We start from the raw sequence: 18040 nt of genomic DNA on the forward strand, positions 1-18040 counted from the left end.
AAGATAGAAATGTAACATAGAATGAACTCTTTATAGTTACTTTCCCAAAATTATGGGTACACCCGAATTAATGAAATAAATCTGATATCAACATTGTAAATTTGTGTTTTTTTCAAAGTTTTCCACTTAGTTATTTTGCGACAATATTTTATAAAATTTAAAAGAATGTTTGAATACATGTTGTTTAATTAACAATTTAATGTTTCTTTCAATTGTGTAACTGAGAATGATTTTATGTTCTTTTCAATGGGACCTTTCCAGGATCGACAGACGTAATTTGTAATAATCGTCTAAAAGAAAACTTTTCAGTTATTTTTTTACAAGTTTGTATGATATCAATATGCTATTTTATATCTTTTTCCATAAATGACAAGTTGTCAAATAATTAGAAATCTCAATATTTGTTCAGAATGCAGAAAATCTTTTTCTCTTTCAGTGAAAAAAATCTCCCAGTATCTCAAAAATTGACAAAATTTATGGGGGTTACATGTTACATTTTGTAGTTACTTGTTGATAAATGTGTTTTAGTACCATCATGCTCATAAACCATCCTTGACTTATCTGACATGTCGGCTCCCTTGTCCAGTATATAAAATGCTTCGAAAAGAAATCAATGATATATATACATGATATATATTATACATAATTACAGTTTATTGTCTTAATTTTGTATCCTACCATAGTCTAAAATCGGTCATCTTGTCAGTTCGTTAGGTATTTGTGTTTGAACTTAACACACGGGGAAACTACGCATTGACGTCACTACGCTACTTCTGGCGTAGAAAAACAGTGCAGAATACGTTTTTTCCGCACTTTTGAATAAAAAAACATTTCTAAAGGTAAGTTTTCATTGTTCTCAATTATTGCTGAAAAATGCCAATTTTCTAATGCCTGTTTCAATCGTGACTTCTGAATGTCTAAAAACATTCTAGAACTTCACAAAATCCCACTTCCGACCTCCATTGCTTTGTGTACATTCCATTCAGCGTCATCAGTCTTGTGGCAGGCAAAACAGGTCAAGCACATCGTATTTTTAGGAATTTTAAAATGACATGTTCCTTACTTCTTTCGCAATTTTCCCGCGAAAAAAGCCCAACCAAAATGAAAGGAAAACTATATGAAAAAACGATGTCCATGCCATAATTTTGTACAGGAATATAGAGAAGGTTAATAAAAAACAATTTACATTTATTTTTTATAGATTTTTTTTTTATTCATTATAAAAAGATCGATATTCTGACCATCATGACTGAAAGTAAATATTCATACAAAATTCCATTGATGTCGAAAGGGATGGCAAAAAATGAGGTTTCCTGTTGAATAAAACCCAAAATTATTACAAACTATTTTAAAGCAATATCCCACAAAGAAATAACGTAATTGCCGTAGACTGAAAAATCCCCTAATTGACAGTAGAGCAATTTGATTGGGTAGAACGAATTGACATCACATGATTTTGACGCCATTGAAATTTTATTGTAAACAAACAAGGTCAGAAGGTTCCGTATGGGACAGCATCATACATTGAGTTACTAAGAAACAATTATGAGTTACCAAGCTTGACAATGCATGGTAATAAAAAATGAAAGCTAAGGGAGCTACCATTTGATTTTTATGGGGGGGCTAGGATGAAAACTTTTGTCCTGCATTTTTTTTTAGCTGTAATCTCTGTCCTGCCTTTTTATTTTTCACTCTGTTCGGTCCTGCCTTTTTTTTTTTAGTTTATCCTGACTTTTTTTTACCTTAATTGTCGTCCTGACTTTTTTTTTTTGCAAGTGTCTCATCCTGCCTTTTTTTTTTACTCAAAACTCCTGTCCTGCCTATTTTTTTCAAATTTCATCCTAGCCCCCCCATAAAAATCAAATGGTAGCTCCCTAAGTCTACAGAAAAAATAAGAAAAAAATAGCCTTAGGATAACGACTTATCAACACACCTGGATATGCCATAACCATTTAATGTAAATGTGTTTGTGCTAATAAATAATGTCTTTTGTCTATAATATTCTACCGTAGTCTAAAATCGGTCATCTTGTTAGTTCGTTCGGTATTTGTATTTGAACTTATCAAACGGGGAATCTATGCATTGTCGTCACTTCGCTTCTACCATCGTACAAAATTAGTGCAGAATACGTTGTTTCTACTCTTTCAAATAAAAAAACATTTCTAAAGATATGTTTTCATTGTCAATTTTCTAAATTATTGCTAAAAAATGCCAATTTTCTAATGGATGATTCCGACAACAAAAGTAGGCATGTTATACACTATTGTGTAGAAAAATCAATTCAGATTTACGACATAACAATTTTTAGTGAGGTTGGTAACTGAGAAATTGGCATATTACGTAATTTCGCGACCGGGTGACATTTTTCAAAATGTGTAGTTAAGTACACCTTGTGTTATATTAAGGTATATAGGGAAAAAAAAATTCTGAGACAAGTGCCTGCATAAGAACCCTATAAATTTAAACAGACTTAACTTCATACATCGACATTTCAAATTTGAAAGATCCAAAATCAATCAAAGTCACATGCACATATAAGTGGACTAACTTGCATAACATTGATTTCTATCCGACACAGTGCATATGTTTAATTAAAAAAAGATAACAGGAACTTTCAGGCGCTGATTAATGATATTGCTCTGCTCTATGACATGTACAATGGTTATATCAACATGAATTCTAGAGTTTGGTTAGCGCTCTCATTAGATGAGAAAGTCAGTCATCAGGCTGATTAACTATATATATTTAGAAAAAGATTAATCACAATTTAATAATGAATGAAAATTAAATGCATATTCATTATAAAATCATCATCATCATCATTAAATTGTGATTAATCTATTTCTAGATATTGTGAATTCAGGATTTAGATATTTTAAGTTCCGGCCCTTGCAACATGAAAGAAGGAGTGATCAATTATGGTTGGGACTGAATTATTCTAGTAAGCATAAAGAAAGATAAATTTAATTGAAAACCACATGAAATCAGTGTTATATCAAATTTGCTTTTGACTCTGAGTGATACATGTATATATATATATATATATATATATACTAACTAGCTAGCCTGAGGTATTCCATTATAGATTTTTTTTCACTTACGTCACAGATATTTATCTCTGTTACAGGAAACTGAGGCAATGGTGGAATTATCACAGCTGATGAATCTTAAGAGATTTAACTTTAATTATGTCATATTTATAGTACTGTGTGCGATAATAGCCTATGTTTTCCGAGCTGGTGACACTTACATAATGAAACCTGTATGGAGAAAAAGAGTAGAGCCTCATTACTATAGTAACAGGGACTATCCAACATTAGAGGACAGGTTACCATCACCAATTATTACTGATTTAGAAGGTGATGGTGTAAATGAAATCATTCTAATATCTAATGACTATAAATTGACATCTCTAGCTCTTCCAGATAAAACGGAGGATGAAGATGATCTTACATTACCTCATGTTGTTGTTAAAAATAAAATACAGTTACCAATAGCAACCAAAGAAGATGGTGGAACAAGTAGACCTGTTGTCATGTCTACAGGATTTACTGTGTCTTATCAATCCATGATTCAGATTAGGAAACAGGTACATTGGATTTGTATTTGCAATTGGGGATAATGTAGAAATATGGGGAGAAATTGCTATAAATTCCTAGTAGAGTATTTATCTTTTGTAACATTCATGATATTATTGATATTATTAGGGTATCATTTGAGCTGAAATATATGATGTGTTCCATGTTTTATCTGTAACCATGGTAACATTTAGATTCATTAAAACAGAAAATTAAGAAAAATATGTTGAGAGCCACATGATTTCTAATCAATTTCAATAGATCTACGGGAATAACTTATAGAATATAGTGTGCTATATAATCAGCATTTTCATCAACTTCTTTGTGTATTCAAACTTAATTTGTTGATGCAATACACATACATTACAGAATCATTGCAAATATGATGTCATGGCTGTGAAGGAAATAAACATGAAAGAAGAAAATCTCAATATAATAAATGCTCAAAATAAAAAGAAAACTCTTAAAGACATGCAATGAAAGATGTTCTATAAAAATACATTTTACCTGCATGAAAACATATTGCTAATACCTGCCTGACATTAAACATGTTAAAGAAACATTTACAATCATTTCTATGGGTTACAAGATGATAAATACTGTATGACAAATGAACTAAAATCCATATTCAGGATGATTACAACTAAATGCCACATGAACACACCCTGTATATTTTATGATACTGTTTTGTAAATATTGTTTTTATTATTTTTGTAGATCATAGTGATAGCAACTGATGACTGGCAGGTTTTCTGTTACTCACATGACTTCCAGTTACTATGGAAACAAAGACTGATGAACATCGCCCATGTACGATTGACCTACAAGATCAAAGCTATGGATGTTATGATCACATCACATAATGTCAGGAAAAATGATGAAGGACTGGTCATTATTGGTGGAAGTTTCTCACACACAGTACATGATACCAACACAACTAAAGTTTCAAAGTAATCAATTGTTTGAGGATTTTATGGTTCTGAGTATTGTCCAAGGTTATCATGTGTTCTGTGTATTGTTCTAGGATAAAATGAGTTCTGATTATTGTCCAAGGTTATCATGTGTTCTGAGTATTGTTCAAGGATATTATGTGTTCTGAGTATTGTTCTAGGGTATCATGCATTCTGGCTATTGTTCAAGGATATCATGTGTTCTCGTTCAATGGCATCATGTGTTCTGAGTATCTTTCAAGGATTTCATGTGTTCTGAGTATTGTTCAGGGATATCATGTGTTCTGAGTAATGTTCCAGAATATCATGTGTTCTGATTATTGTTCAAGAATATCATGTGTTCTCGTTCAATGACATCATGTGTTCTGAGTATCATTCAAGGATATGATCTGTTCTGAGTATTGTTCAGGGATATTATGTGTTCTTAAAAACAGCATGCAAAGAAATAATTTAGTAATTGTCTTTTGTTATATATCGAAGCAGTTCTGTCAATTTAAAAATTTGATGTTGATGTTAGTTCTATGGTAATCTTTGTAAAACTTATTCACATCTTACATTATCTTAGAGTGATATGTAGTTTGTCATGTTGTATAGACTTATGGTTGAAGCCCCATGTTAATCTCAAGTTGTTTGTTATGTTCAGTGTTTGCCATCTCAATGCACAGCATCTTTTATTTATTGTAATACAATTGTATTAGAGTAGACGATCCATTACTTAAAAGTTTTTATAGTATGTAAAGAATTTCCTGTACTTTATAAAAATAAGAAGATGATGTTTGATTGCCAGTGAGACAACTCTTCACCAGGGAATTGATATATATTTTTTTATTTTATATTTTTATAGTGACACAACACTAGAGAATGCTACCATGGAGGATAACTCTTTGACACATTTCTCGTCTTTTGCAATAAGTGCAAAAGATGGATCCACCAGGTGGCACCACTTACCAGGAGATTTTGGAGAGATAGATACATCAGTGAAGGTATTTTGTATTGCAGAGAAAGGGATAACTAATTCAAGGCTCTTTTGTTTACGGTAAATTCAGAAATTATTGTGATGGTTTTATTTATGTCAATAATGTGACTGGACGAGTATTGCAATTGTAAGGATATGATAATTAATACACATATCTTATGCAGATTTTCCTGAATATGTCAATCTCTAGTATGGCGTCCATTATCACTGAACTAGTACACATTTTTGCCTAGGGGCCAGCTGAAACACAACTCAGGGAAGGGGATTTTCTCATCATATTTTCTGAATTTACCAAAACGAAAAATTATGCTAGTTTTTCTTAATTTTGATGTACTGATGTACAAATGTATAAGACTTATATACAGTCAACAAAATTATCAGCAATCCAAGTATGTCAGAATCATGTTTGTTTTACAATGATTATGTACATTTTGGTTAATTGTTGGAATGAATAACAAATGTAGGTCAAGTCACTTTGATCATGATGGAATGTATCCCACAAAAATGATATTATTGGCACTGACAGACATAAAAGATAGACTTCCAATAATGGAAAAACCTAGGAGAGACTTATGCTGTCTTCCATTTAAAAAGGCCTTGACTGATGGCTTTTAAGCCTCGGTCACACCTTACCGGATAGCACGAACGGACGCCTAACGGATGAAAATAAAAGTTGTCCGTTGACAAAATTGTTATCCGTTGGGAGTCCGTTGATGTACTGACTGAATAAAACGGACGTGTAACGGATGCATAACGGACACACACCGGATATGCAACGTACGAGAAACGGAAACGTTCCGGACAAAACGGATGTCGAACGTACATCCAACGGACACCTAACGGAAGCGTACTGGATAAAACGGATGAACAAGATATACGGAAAAATCAAAGGCGACAATAATAATACATGTAAATCGAATAAATATTCAAAATGTGTCTGTGAAACTGGTTTTGGTTTGTTCTTCAAAATTCCGCGAAAGGGCAGTGTCTGGCCTGAATAAGAACTGCTTGATTGTGAAGACGTGCCTATACTCTAAGATCAATTATGAATAATAAGAATTCATGAACCTTAAGAAATCTGACACACCAATAATTGGCATTTCTGACGTAAAATTTTCAATTGGCATTTATCCGTTTCAGATCCGTTCATTATCCGTTTTATCCGTTATACGTCCGGTAGAAGTCCGTTTCTCATCCGTTCAACATCTGTTTTATCCGTTAAGCGTCCGGTAGAGGTCCGTTGGTGAATTTATCTTCCAAACCTCCAACGGATGTATAACGGACACGTAACAGATACAAAACGGAAACAAAACGGACGAGTACCGTACAAAACGGAGGCCTAACGGACGTTCAACGGACATTTTATCCATTGGACGTTTGTTCAAAGTTTTGAACATGATCAAAATTTTCCACCTGACAGAACGGACGTTGACGGATAAAACGTACGCTTAACGGACATGCAACGGATATGGACGGACGTCTAACGGATAAGAACGGACGTCCAACGGACATGAACGGATTGAAAAAAAGTTATCCGTTAGGCGTCCGTTTGAGCTATCCGGTAAGGTGTGATCGAGGCTTTACACAATACTTACTTAAGATTTACTGTGGATTGGTTTTTGTTTTTGTGTTCCCAATTTTCTTGGATTTTATTATTGAACCAATGTGAACCAATAATAAGGTGTTCAACCAAGTTTAAACTAAAAGTGAACCAATAATAAGGTGTTCAACTAAGTTTAAAGTAAATGTGAACCAATAATAAGGTGTTCAACTAAGTTTAAAGTAAATGTGAATCAATAATAAGGTGTTCAACTAAGTTTAAAGTAAATGTGAATCAATAATAAGGTGTTCAACTAAGTTTAAAGTAAATGTGAACCAATAATAAGGTGTTCAACTAAGTTTAAAGTAAATGTGAACCAATAATAAGGTGTTCAACTAAGTTTAAAGTAAATGTGAACCAATAGTAAGGTGTTCAACTAAGTTTAAATGCTCACTGTGGCAAAACCACAAAATCAAATACATGTATCTAACTTTTCCTAGATCAACACAATTTGGTAACCATAGAAATTAATAATTCCACATGTACAATTAGATTATAAATTGTAACCTGTGTTTTTCGTTATGAATTAGGATATACATGGTGACCATCATTGGAAGTTAGCCCTGAAGAGACACAGGCTCCATGTAGGAGAAAGTCCATGGAATCTTTATAAACAAGAAATCTGGAAATATCTGGTAAGGTAGAAAATTATATTTGAATATGATTTTGTATCTATTCATGATCCACGAAACAACTATATGGCATGTTAGTAAAGATTTTTTATAAACACTACCTTGAGCACTGTATTGACTTGAAATTGTTATTCTGAATTAATAAGTCAGGTATTATTTAAATAGCCATTGACATCAGATGATTGAAAAAAATAACAAAAACACAAATACAAAAAAAAAAAATGAAAATAGATAAAGAAACGCATGTATCTTGATAGACAATGAAAATGGGTTTAAAATGTTAAAGAATGTTCACATTTGCTGAAAACAAGCGTGAAATGCTATCCTGCTCATATAACATCATGCTTACCTACACTATAATGTTGGTGGCTGTCCTTTCCAGAGTACATTCTTTACAGCAGCCTCATACATATGTAAAAATTCATGTTTCTGCCACAGATGATTTTAATCACGAAATTGTACTTGCAGCCCCATTTCTGGAACAATCTAGAAGATACAAAGATAAAATTAGGTCGGTTTCAAAAACAAGATGAGGCTATTATGGACAATCAACAACAACAACAGAAATCTGCTCTCAGACCAGAACATATTATGGGATATGCTTATGGTGGTCAGCGTCCACATACAGACGATGAACATATAGTCAATCCTAATGTAGTGGTCATCCATAATCATAATGGACTTGAGGTACTAAATCTACTGACAGGACAGCCAGTGACACAGTTTCCTTTAGCGTCTGATGGCGCCATCTACCTTGATATAGATTACGATGGTTATGTTGACAGAGTTTCATGGGGAGCAGAAGAAGGACGTAGCCCATGTTATGTTGATATCTGGAGATTACAACCTGTAAAGGAGAAAATGGAAGGACTAGCTGTCTGTAAACTTTTCCGTGTCTTTTTCTCCTCATCATGGGCTTATGATGAGGATATTCTTAAGAAGTTACCACCCATTATCATTAAAAGGTAAACATGCTTATTCAGAAGGTTTTTCTTGAATACTTGAAAAAAAAAATCACAAAATAGTAAAACTTTAAAAATGTTAAAAAAAAAAGGAGTATTGCATGTATTGGTTTTAAATTGTTAAAATTATTTTCAGATGAAGACTCATAACAGCCAATTTATGATGTCGCATATTTTCTCATATTTAAATAGAAAAATAAATCGTAGATCAGCAGACAGTTTAAGATGTCATTTCTTTTTTGTGTCTATGTTGTTTTTGTTAAACTTTCATATTGACATAAACCCTACACCTTGTTATATTCTTATTCATTACTCTTAGAGTGACAAATCTTTATCATTTATATATAGGGGCCTGGGTGGCAGAGTGGTCTAAGAAGTTACTTCTGTAATCACTAGACAGTCAACACTGAGGTTGTGAGTTCAAACCCTGCTCGTGCAGGTACACTCAACTCCAATCTTAACTGACTAGGATTGTCAGTTTTCCTATCGAAGGTCGGAGGTTTTCTACGGCACTCAGGCTTCCTCCACCAATAAAAACTGGCGGCCACGGAAATGCAGTGCTCAAAAGTGGTGTTAAAACACTAAAAATCAATCAATCATTTAGATATAGACTTAAAAATTGAGAATATAAATGGGGAAGGGTTAAATAGACAACAACTCAACTAAAGAGCAACAGCTGAAGGCCATCAATGGGTCTTCAAAACAGTGAGAAAATCTCTCACCTGGAGTCGAGCTTCAGCTGGTCACTTAACAAAAATGTGTACTCTAAACTCTAAAACATACAAATGAACTAGAGGCCATCTTAAACTTGCAGTGAGGTGAGAGTTTTTTTGCTCTGTGTTGAATAACTTACTGTGACTTTGAGATGAAGAGCAGCAATAAAAGTGCTGTTTCTTTTGCTTTTGTGAGTTTTTTTGTTGTTGTGCATGTCCTGATTTTGTGTCGAACATAAATGTCCCATATCCTTTGTTTTTATATTCAAATTAAAAATCACTCTAGACTCTTTGTTTACAGTATATCAAGAAAGACTGGTATTCTGAGACATTTACTGGGACATCATTTACCAACCAGTAAACAACCCTATGACATCATCACGATGGGTAGTTATGGTAGAGTATCATCATATGACAAAGAAGGAAATGTAAACTGGCAGGTACTGATTATTAAAACTATATTGATCATTTGTTCATGAATTGGCAGGACTTCATAACACTTAATAGCTCATAAAAATTTGTTTACCAAAATTTAAGCAGATTCTTTATTTTCTTTTTTTTGATTTGAGACCCAAATAATACCAATGCAAATATAAGGTCAGAGTCATCTTTGTCCTGCCATATTTTAAAAATCAAATATCTCGAAAAGGAGCTCCATGACCTATCAATATTTTTAGCTTATTTTGATCTTTACTAAATGCTTTTCCATCTTATAGTATCAATTTTAAATTCTTGATTTATTTAATTTCACCTAAGTACATCCTTAAGGGTCTAGATCCAAGCTAGATGAATGATATGTTGTTAAGATAATCTTCTTGTTAAGTTACAAAGATTCTTACAAATAACAGTGAAAACTAGATATGTCAACCATTTGTTTTTGCAACACAATTTTAAAGTTTTTCATTATTAAATTATTAAATTTGTTTGTATGTTTTTAGGTAGGAACACCAGCCAGCTGGTCTGTAGAATCACAAGATAGAAAGAGAGAAGTAGAAAGTGAGCCAGAGAAGTTACAACAATATATGGACAGTTTTTATCCCAGTAGACAACTTATGTCACTGCAGGTTTATGGTCACAAGGTATACACTTCTTTTTTTCTTTCCTGAGGCCACGGTTTTTGGAAAGTTTGCTATAGCTTGCTATTGCTACTTTCCATAGCCATCGGCCTCAAACTTATGGTGACAGATTATCGCCATTTATTCTGATCCGAGATAATTTAGTACTAGTACTAGTGTTTGAATTCTGATTCTTGGAAGGTTCTTTTAAAATTTTGAGTAACTTCTCATTCGTGACAGCTTTAATAAAAAAGAATGTTCACCGACGATTCAGATGAATTTAACTTCATTTTGAAAATGAGTATCTCAAACACTACATCGCGGATCTGCCATACGCTGAAGAGAAAATCACAAGAAATCTACGCCAGATTACGTCAGTTTCATTCATGAAAATTTCATGAATGAACATTTTCCGCTCTACTTTTACCTGTTTACTATGTAGGTACGTAAACGTGGTAAAAGCCCGAGAGTATCGAAAAAATCGGGAATGAGGTGCAAGCCGTCGGATAATTGACAAGTGATAATGGTTTGACTTGTTATAACAAAACACAGGTGATAGAATATAAAATACTCGATAATTATATGTCTAATGTCTAATGTCTCAGTAATGGACGAGTACAGGTATATACGGTACCGGCTTTCATAAAAAAGAATAATTTTAAAATGCATTGTTTTTGTCTAAACATCGATCGAAATGTTTTGAAGCCAAAAATCATTTGAAAACTTTTAATTCTGTTATTTAAATACATTCCAATGTGGATATAAGGGCCTTCACTCGTTCAGCATGCTCAAGTGGATCAAACTGACAGCAGAAAAACATTGGCCCAACGTCAATTCTTCTTCAGTCTTCTTCCAATAATTTACATCATACCACCTCTGGTGTATTATCGCAAATTCGTATAATATAGCATCCATATTAAAAGCAACCAGCCTACGGTCAGCATCTACTTCTTGAATAACATAGCTCAGGGTATGAAGACAAGTGCTGTAGAAATGATTAAGGTTCATGAAATTATGATGATGTGTACCCTTTGGCTTAAATGGCTGCATTTCACCTCAAAATTTATATAGATTACAGACAAACATGTGCATAGCATGCCCTATTTAAATAGAAATCCAATTGCTTTGTCATACAAACATAGAGGCAATGATTACCATAATATATCAAACGAATGGCTTACAACAAAAAAATTATGAATCTAGCGTATATAAACCTTTTATTCATGTGGTCATACTGCTGTTATTATGCTCCCACCGTATTGAGTTTTATCCTTGTTCTTCTGTAAGTATGTACATTCTTCCCTTACTTATAAGTACCTCCGTATGTGCTCCGTATATATCCCAAAATTTGTTTCTGTCCTCTTACTTTAGTTTGCCTGAACCAAATTGTATGAAACTGATATGCAATGCTTATAACCACAATTCACAAGTCAAGTTTGATTTTTTGTTGCGTAACTTGTACCATTCTAGCGTTTAATGCTACTTTACAAAAAGAAAAGTTGCTGGAAATTTAAGTTTCTGTTCTCTAAGTATAGTTTGTCTTAACCAAATGTTATGAAACTTATACACAATTCTCATTACCACAAACACTGATCAAGTTTGAATTTGTGGATTTATTTTTACTGCTCTAGGGTTGTGCTTTGTTACAAATGAAACCAGATGCTCTGCAGGGCACAGCTTTATACGACCGCAGAAGTCGAACCCTGAACAGTTGGGACAAGTATGGACACAACATTCAAGCTTGATACAGCTCTGAATTTGGATTGCGATCAAATTGTTGACATAGCATATTGGTTTCTGACACAAAACAAATGTCAAGATCTTACAATTCTATTGCACAATACTGTATAATTAGAATGAATACACAATGTTTATTAACCCACAATTCAGATCAAGTAAAAATTTTGGTAGTGTCACATTTACAGTTCATGAGTTTATAACGTTAATGCTAGCGAGGGCATCATTTGAGTCCCATGGACATGTTCCCTATTTTTGATAAAAGCCTTTAATATAAATTCACTTTCTTTACAGTTGTATTGATTTAAGTTACTCTAACTGTCTTATTTATAAGTAAGGATGCAGTATTTTTTGCAAAGAACCAATGCTATCCAAAACAGTTCAAAGAATGAAAATGTATTAATAACTATAGGCCACAATGAAGGTCGTCAATAATGAGAAATGTTTGTACCATATACATGTAGAAAGCTTTAACAGACCCCGACAGAAACATGTGGAACAATTTAAACAAACAAAAACTTACGTGTTAACTTAATTTACTTAAAACAAATATGAAGGCCCTTGAAGTTGACATGGCATGGTTACTTAAAGAAATTAACAGAGCTTTCTGCATGTATATTTCATTATTTTAGATCTACAGTCATGACAGTTTAAGGTTGCAATCATGAGAAAAATATCAAAACTTTTTATGACAAACATAAAAAAGTGATTTTTTTATGATTACTGAGGAGACAATGGTTTAGTTTAGAACATCAAAGCTGTGATGAAATATATATTTAAAATAATACACGTCTATAACCTTTTTGAAATAATACACAGCTAAAGTTGCAAACTTTCCAGAGGTGCTATCCAGCACTTTGATTTTATTTGTTGGTTTACGGATCCGCCGACCCGATTTTGCCGATTTTCAGAATAAAAATAAAATTGACTTTTCATGCTTTTTATTCCCGCCGACCCTTATCAATGCAATATCCCTGAAAAATAATTAAAATTTTCTTTTTTTATAAAATAAAATGCATTAATCATTAACAAAGTTGATAACACTTTCTGTTGTGAAAAAATAAAACTTCCAATTTACGTTTCTAAAAATAGACAAATCAATTATAACTGACCTTGAAATGTCTTTTGCGCAAATAATTTTGCGGAACGAAACCTGTGTTGAAAACCTATTACAAAAATAAGTTCGTTTCCCTTATTTGTCATCAGTCCGTAAGATGCATCATCTCAGAGAAATAGACTTGTCCAAATGTTGACAGGTGGAATAACATCAATTAAAGTACTGAATATAAACAAATCATTTGAAATTTTTTTGTTTCATATTATCAATCATTGGGATAAAAACCGGATTGCATGACAACTGATTAACCCGATATTGTCGTTTTTCCAGTGGACGAGTCTATTACGTTTTTCGACACGTGTGTTGAAACTTATTTTTGTACGACGTTTTTACATTTTTTTTTCAATATCAGTTTTTGTAACTGAAGATCATTATTTACCAAGTTTTCTGGAATTGATTGAGAGCTACGGGAATTTGTTTTTCTTGTTTGTGAAATGACGATTTAATTTCGTCTTTGTCCGTGCAACCCCTCTTTTTTACAGGAAGTTATTAAACGATGTCATGCGATGTTCATGATCACTGATCAATAATATTTCATCGAACGAAATGTTAAGAAATGATTACAAAACAGCAAATAAGACAAACATTTTGTTAAGTAAGGTGAAATATATATTTATTTTGCATCTTTTTCTGTTTTGAAAGATATTTTTTTTTCTTTTTTTTTCCGACCGACCGACCCGACTTTTTTATGAGAAAAATCCGTAAACCAACAAATTAAAAAACCGTGGCCTGACTTATTTCTGTTTTTCTGTTTAATGAGAAGGAGTATACAAATTCCTACCTCATTTAACCATTATCAAAAATTTGTATTTCATGTATTTGATTCATTAATCATTGATGAAAGACTATGAAATATGATCTCAACAATCAAAATGTTTTATCAATTTTTTTTATGTTTTACTTTGATAGTTATTAATCCAGATAATGTACTCTGTATAATTGATATGTTTGGGTTTTTTTTAGAGAAAGTTTCTATTTTTTTTGTGGCATGTTTTGCCAAATAAGTTACAGACTACTTAATAACATGAAATCCAATGTAAAAGTTTCTAACCTTTACATTTGGTTTAACTTGAAATCAAAAATGGTACAAACTCTTTGTCAAGAAATTGAAAAGAACTAGTGAAATTGCATGCAGAAATGGACCTCTATGAAGCCTTCATAAATTTTATAAACAAACTCACGCAGATAAGAGGAATCACTAGGTAGTTATCTTTTGTTTGTATTTTCACTGTTATTTAGACATATAATGAACCATGTAATTTATTGATTATTATTCTGACAGTCTTTCTTTCTAATTAAAAATATAAAAAATAGATAAATTTAAATATTTGAATTTAGTTTTGTATATGTATAACAGTTGTTTTGTATTGCAGGATGCCATGGTGATGTCAGGCTGGTCAAATATAGCTATTGTTGACCTTAAAGAAGGAAACCTGCTAGCCTCTCATTCATTACCTTGTCAACCCAGTAGTCCTCTTGTTGTAGGAGACTTTGATAACGATGGATTAAATGATGTTATAGTAACATGTAAATTAGGGTGAGCTATTTAAAGTATGGTGAGGTTATAATAATAGTCATGCCTCTCGGTGAGGCATTTTCTCGATGTGTTGACAAGACCCATTGGTTGCCTTGGCCTGTTTTCTGCTCTTTGGTTGGGTTGTTGTCTCTTTGGTACATTGCCCATTCCCTTTCTTCATTTAAATTCTGTATTCAGAGTATAAAACTGATTGTACCAAATTAACTGTCATTAGACCGCTTTTGTATTTTTTGTAATCTTTAACTGTGGATTAATGGAAATTTGCTGGATACCAATTTTTGTGGATTTTAAAGGTGTAGGTGAAACACAAATTAAAAAGTTCAAAGAAGGGAAAATTTATATTTTATGCAGACTTTAGCAAAATCAGAAAATCAAATATCCATAAAAATAAAACTTTCCTCAATCAATGACCCACAGAAATAAATGAATTCACAGCAAATATTTTTTAGACTGATGACTTTAATTTCATATTACAGAAAATGTAAATACTAAAGTAAACTGTTTGATTTTATTGCCTTGAATGATTAAAAAATGTACGATATAGGATGTCAAACGTGAATATCTATGTAAATATTTAACTAGGTCTTTACTGTATATCGTAAATTTGAAAACTTTTGTATGCATTTATTATATAACAATGGAAAAAAATGCAAGATTCATTTATGAGATTTTATAAAGTGTTCCATACGAAGTATTCCATACAAATAATAATTTCAAAATTTTATTTAGAGCCACAAATCAGTGTCAATCATCAAACTCTCAAAGAAATTGCATTTTTTTTTATAAGTGGTCATGTACTTATTTTAACAAGGTTGTTCAAATTGATGAGACAGAAATAATTCCCCTTGTAACATAACAATCTTGTAAATATTGTATTTTTTTATATATTTTTAGGTATCTTGGTTTTTCATTACATCATCATACAAACCATATCTACACCATGTTGTATGCTGGGATGGTATTTGGTGCTATTTTAATCCTGTCCTGGTTGTGTTCACCTGCCACATACTACAGTAATGAGAAAGAGGAAGACAGTGATAGTGAGGAGGACAGAATGGATGATTACTGAGACTGGGATACAGTAATGTTTTATAATGAACCCAATTGACAAGACAATGCTTGAGTTATTCAGGAACAAATCATGGTTGTGAAGTCTAGCTTTGGAAGTAGTGTAAGGAGAGAGATTAGTAAAGAAAGTATGTGTATGGATGAAGTGGAAATAAAATGGCCATTTCACGATGAATAAAAAAAAAACTGATATCCTGGATGTTGCTTTTTTACCAATTTACATGAAACACGGTGAATAGTGAGCTTCTAGCATGAAAAACAGGTGAACTGAAGATTGCAAACATGTTGCATAAAAATAACCCTCTACCACCCTCTGTCAAGAAGGCAATCATTGTGAAAAGAGTTTTTTTAATTTATATTGAAAATAATGTGGAAATTACAGAAAGTCTATCATGCTATACTTAAATTCATTGAAAGTACACAAAAGTAAATGATATGGAAAATTGCCAAGGCATTCTGTGGACAGTAAAATTGTGTGTCTTTGCTTTATTCAGTACATAGCATTGCCATAAAATTTAAAGCTCATAATTCCAATCTAGCAGTGTAGCTATATTATGATTGCATGATGAAAAGGCCTTATACTGCCATTTGTAAGATTTTAATTGTTGTTTTTATACAAGAATGAAGATTTTTAATATTGTAGAAATTTTAACTGAGGATTTTACATGGTATTGTAAAAATTGAAATTGTTAAGTTTTGTCAGAACTGAGGTTTGATAAATCCTCCATTTTCTGCATAAGAACCTCTATTTACTGCATAAGAAAATGCCTATACCAAATCAGGAACATGACAATGTTTTATATTGGTAAGATGTGTTGAGGTTTTGATTTTGCCATTTTATGAAGGACTTTTTGTTTTGAACTTCCCTCGCAGTTTAACGTTATTGTTATTTTACTTTTTGATATTATGTTGATTTATTTTGTATTCTGATTACACAACTTGCAATTGAACTTTACCTTATGTTCCACTGTTAATGGTGAATTGGTGTTTATTTTTCATTATTTCATATATCTATTTGGAACATTTACTTTCTAATTTAAAATTATATTACTAGCAAACTATAAGATAATAATATTGTGTACATCGGTTTTGATTTTTTTTTATCAAGAACACTTTTATTGTTTCTCATAATCACAACCTTATCAAGTTATTTGATATTAGTCAAACTATCAGATCATTGTATTGTACATGTATATCTAATTTAATTTTGTTCTAACACATAATTTTGTTGTTCCCCTTAAACAAGAATAACACTTAGACTGAAGTTAGGCACATTATGATCTCAATTTTGTTTTTATATAAAACTGAAAGAATAAAAGAATTTAACTTATTGACTTTTGTTATTATCTATCGGATTATGTACTTTATGTTTGGAAAATATTTTGCATTAATCAAATCGATTCATAATTCTAGTTTGGTTGGTTGATTCAACATTTAAACTAGAATTAAAAGGCCAGTTCATTCCAGTAGAATAATGGGAATGTTTCATATAATTAACATTCTCTAAAACTAATGATACTATTGTTATTATGATATTGACATAATATAAAAAAAGAAGATGTATGTATGATGAGACAACTCTCCACAAAGTCAAATGACACAGAAATTAACAGCCATAGGTTACTGTATGGCCTTTAAAAATGAGCAAAGCCCATACTGCAGTCAGCTTTAAAAGCTGCAAATACGTACAGAATGTGGTAGGTTAAACTTGTTAGCGGAATCCCAACCATCCCCTAACCTAGGACAGTGGCAAAACAGTACATCATCAGAATGGAATCAGAATGAACTAAACAAATCAGTTGAATCAGGCTTAAATCATCAGATGGATACAAATAGAAACACATAACAAAATCATGTGGATTTAACTGGGTATTTGTACATCCCAAAAACAAAAGGACTCTTAACTCTAAGTACAGATCTGAGAGTACTCACAGATACTGACATCTAAGATTAAATAATTTACGAGTTTGACTGTCCCTCTGGTATCTTGCGTCCCTCTTTTTTAAAACCATTTATTTGATGTATTAAGACTGTACTTTAGCTGTTATATTTTAAGCTTGATATATCTTAAACATATGTTTTGTTTTCCCGCCAAAGTGTAATAGAGAAATACTA

At 32.1% G+C, this 18040-nt stretch overlaps 1 protein-coding gene across 2 annotated transcripts; it reads left to right on the top strand.

Moving 5' to 3' along the window:
* The first annotated feature begins 199 nt into the window (after positions 1 to 199).
* LOC143078999 (uncharacterized) lies at positions 200 to 17256 on the top strand. Of its 2 annotated transcripts, none has more exons than XM_076254096.1 (10): positions 200 to 323; positions 3128 to 3589; positions 4296 to 4528; positions 5373 to 5511; positions 7635 to 7739; positions 8205 to 8701; positions 9713 to 9851; positions 10350 to 10490; positions 14694 to 14857; positions 15752 to 17256. In XM_076254096.1, the coding sequence occupies exons 2-10, from the start codon at positions 3140 to 3142 to the stop codon at positions 15924 to 15926; spliced, it is 2043 nt and encodes a 680-aa protein (XP_076110211.1). In that variant the 5' UTR covers positions 200 to 323; positions 3128 to 3139; the 3' UTR covers positions 15927 to 17256. The 2 variants fall into 2 exon arrangements, with proteins under 2 accessions (XP_076110211.1, XP_076110212.1); XM_076254097.1 differs by having other exon boundaries at positions 273 to 327.
* The last annotated feature ends 784 nt before the right edge of the window (positions 17257 to 18040 follow it).

This window comes from Mytilus galloprovincialis, chromosome 6 (genome assembly GCF_965363235.1).
Source record: "Mytilus galloprovincialis chromosome 6, xbMytGall1.hap1.1, whole genome shotgun sequence".
Lineage (NCBI taxonomy): Eukaryota > Metazoa > Mollusca > Bivalvia > Mytilida > Mytilidae > Mytilus > Mytilus galloprovincialis.

Excerpts from the sequence above, each read along its gene's own strand:
- LOC143078999 (XM_076254096.1), top strand. The coding sequence starts at position 3,140 with ATGGTGGAATTATCACAGCTGATGAATCTTAAGAGATTTAACTTTAAT. Across the intron at positions 4,529-5,372 it reads AACACAACTAAAGTTTCAAA|TGACACAACACTAGAGAATG; the intron begins GTAATCAATTGT and ends ATATTTTTATAG. Across the intron at positions 14,858-15,751 it reads ATAGTAACATGTAAATTAGG|GTATCTTGGTTTTTCATTAC; the intron begins GTGAGCTATTTA and ends ATATATTTTTAG.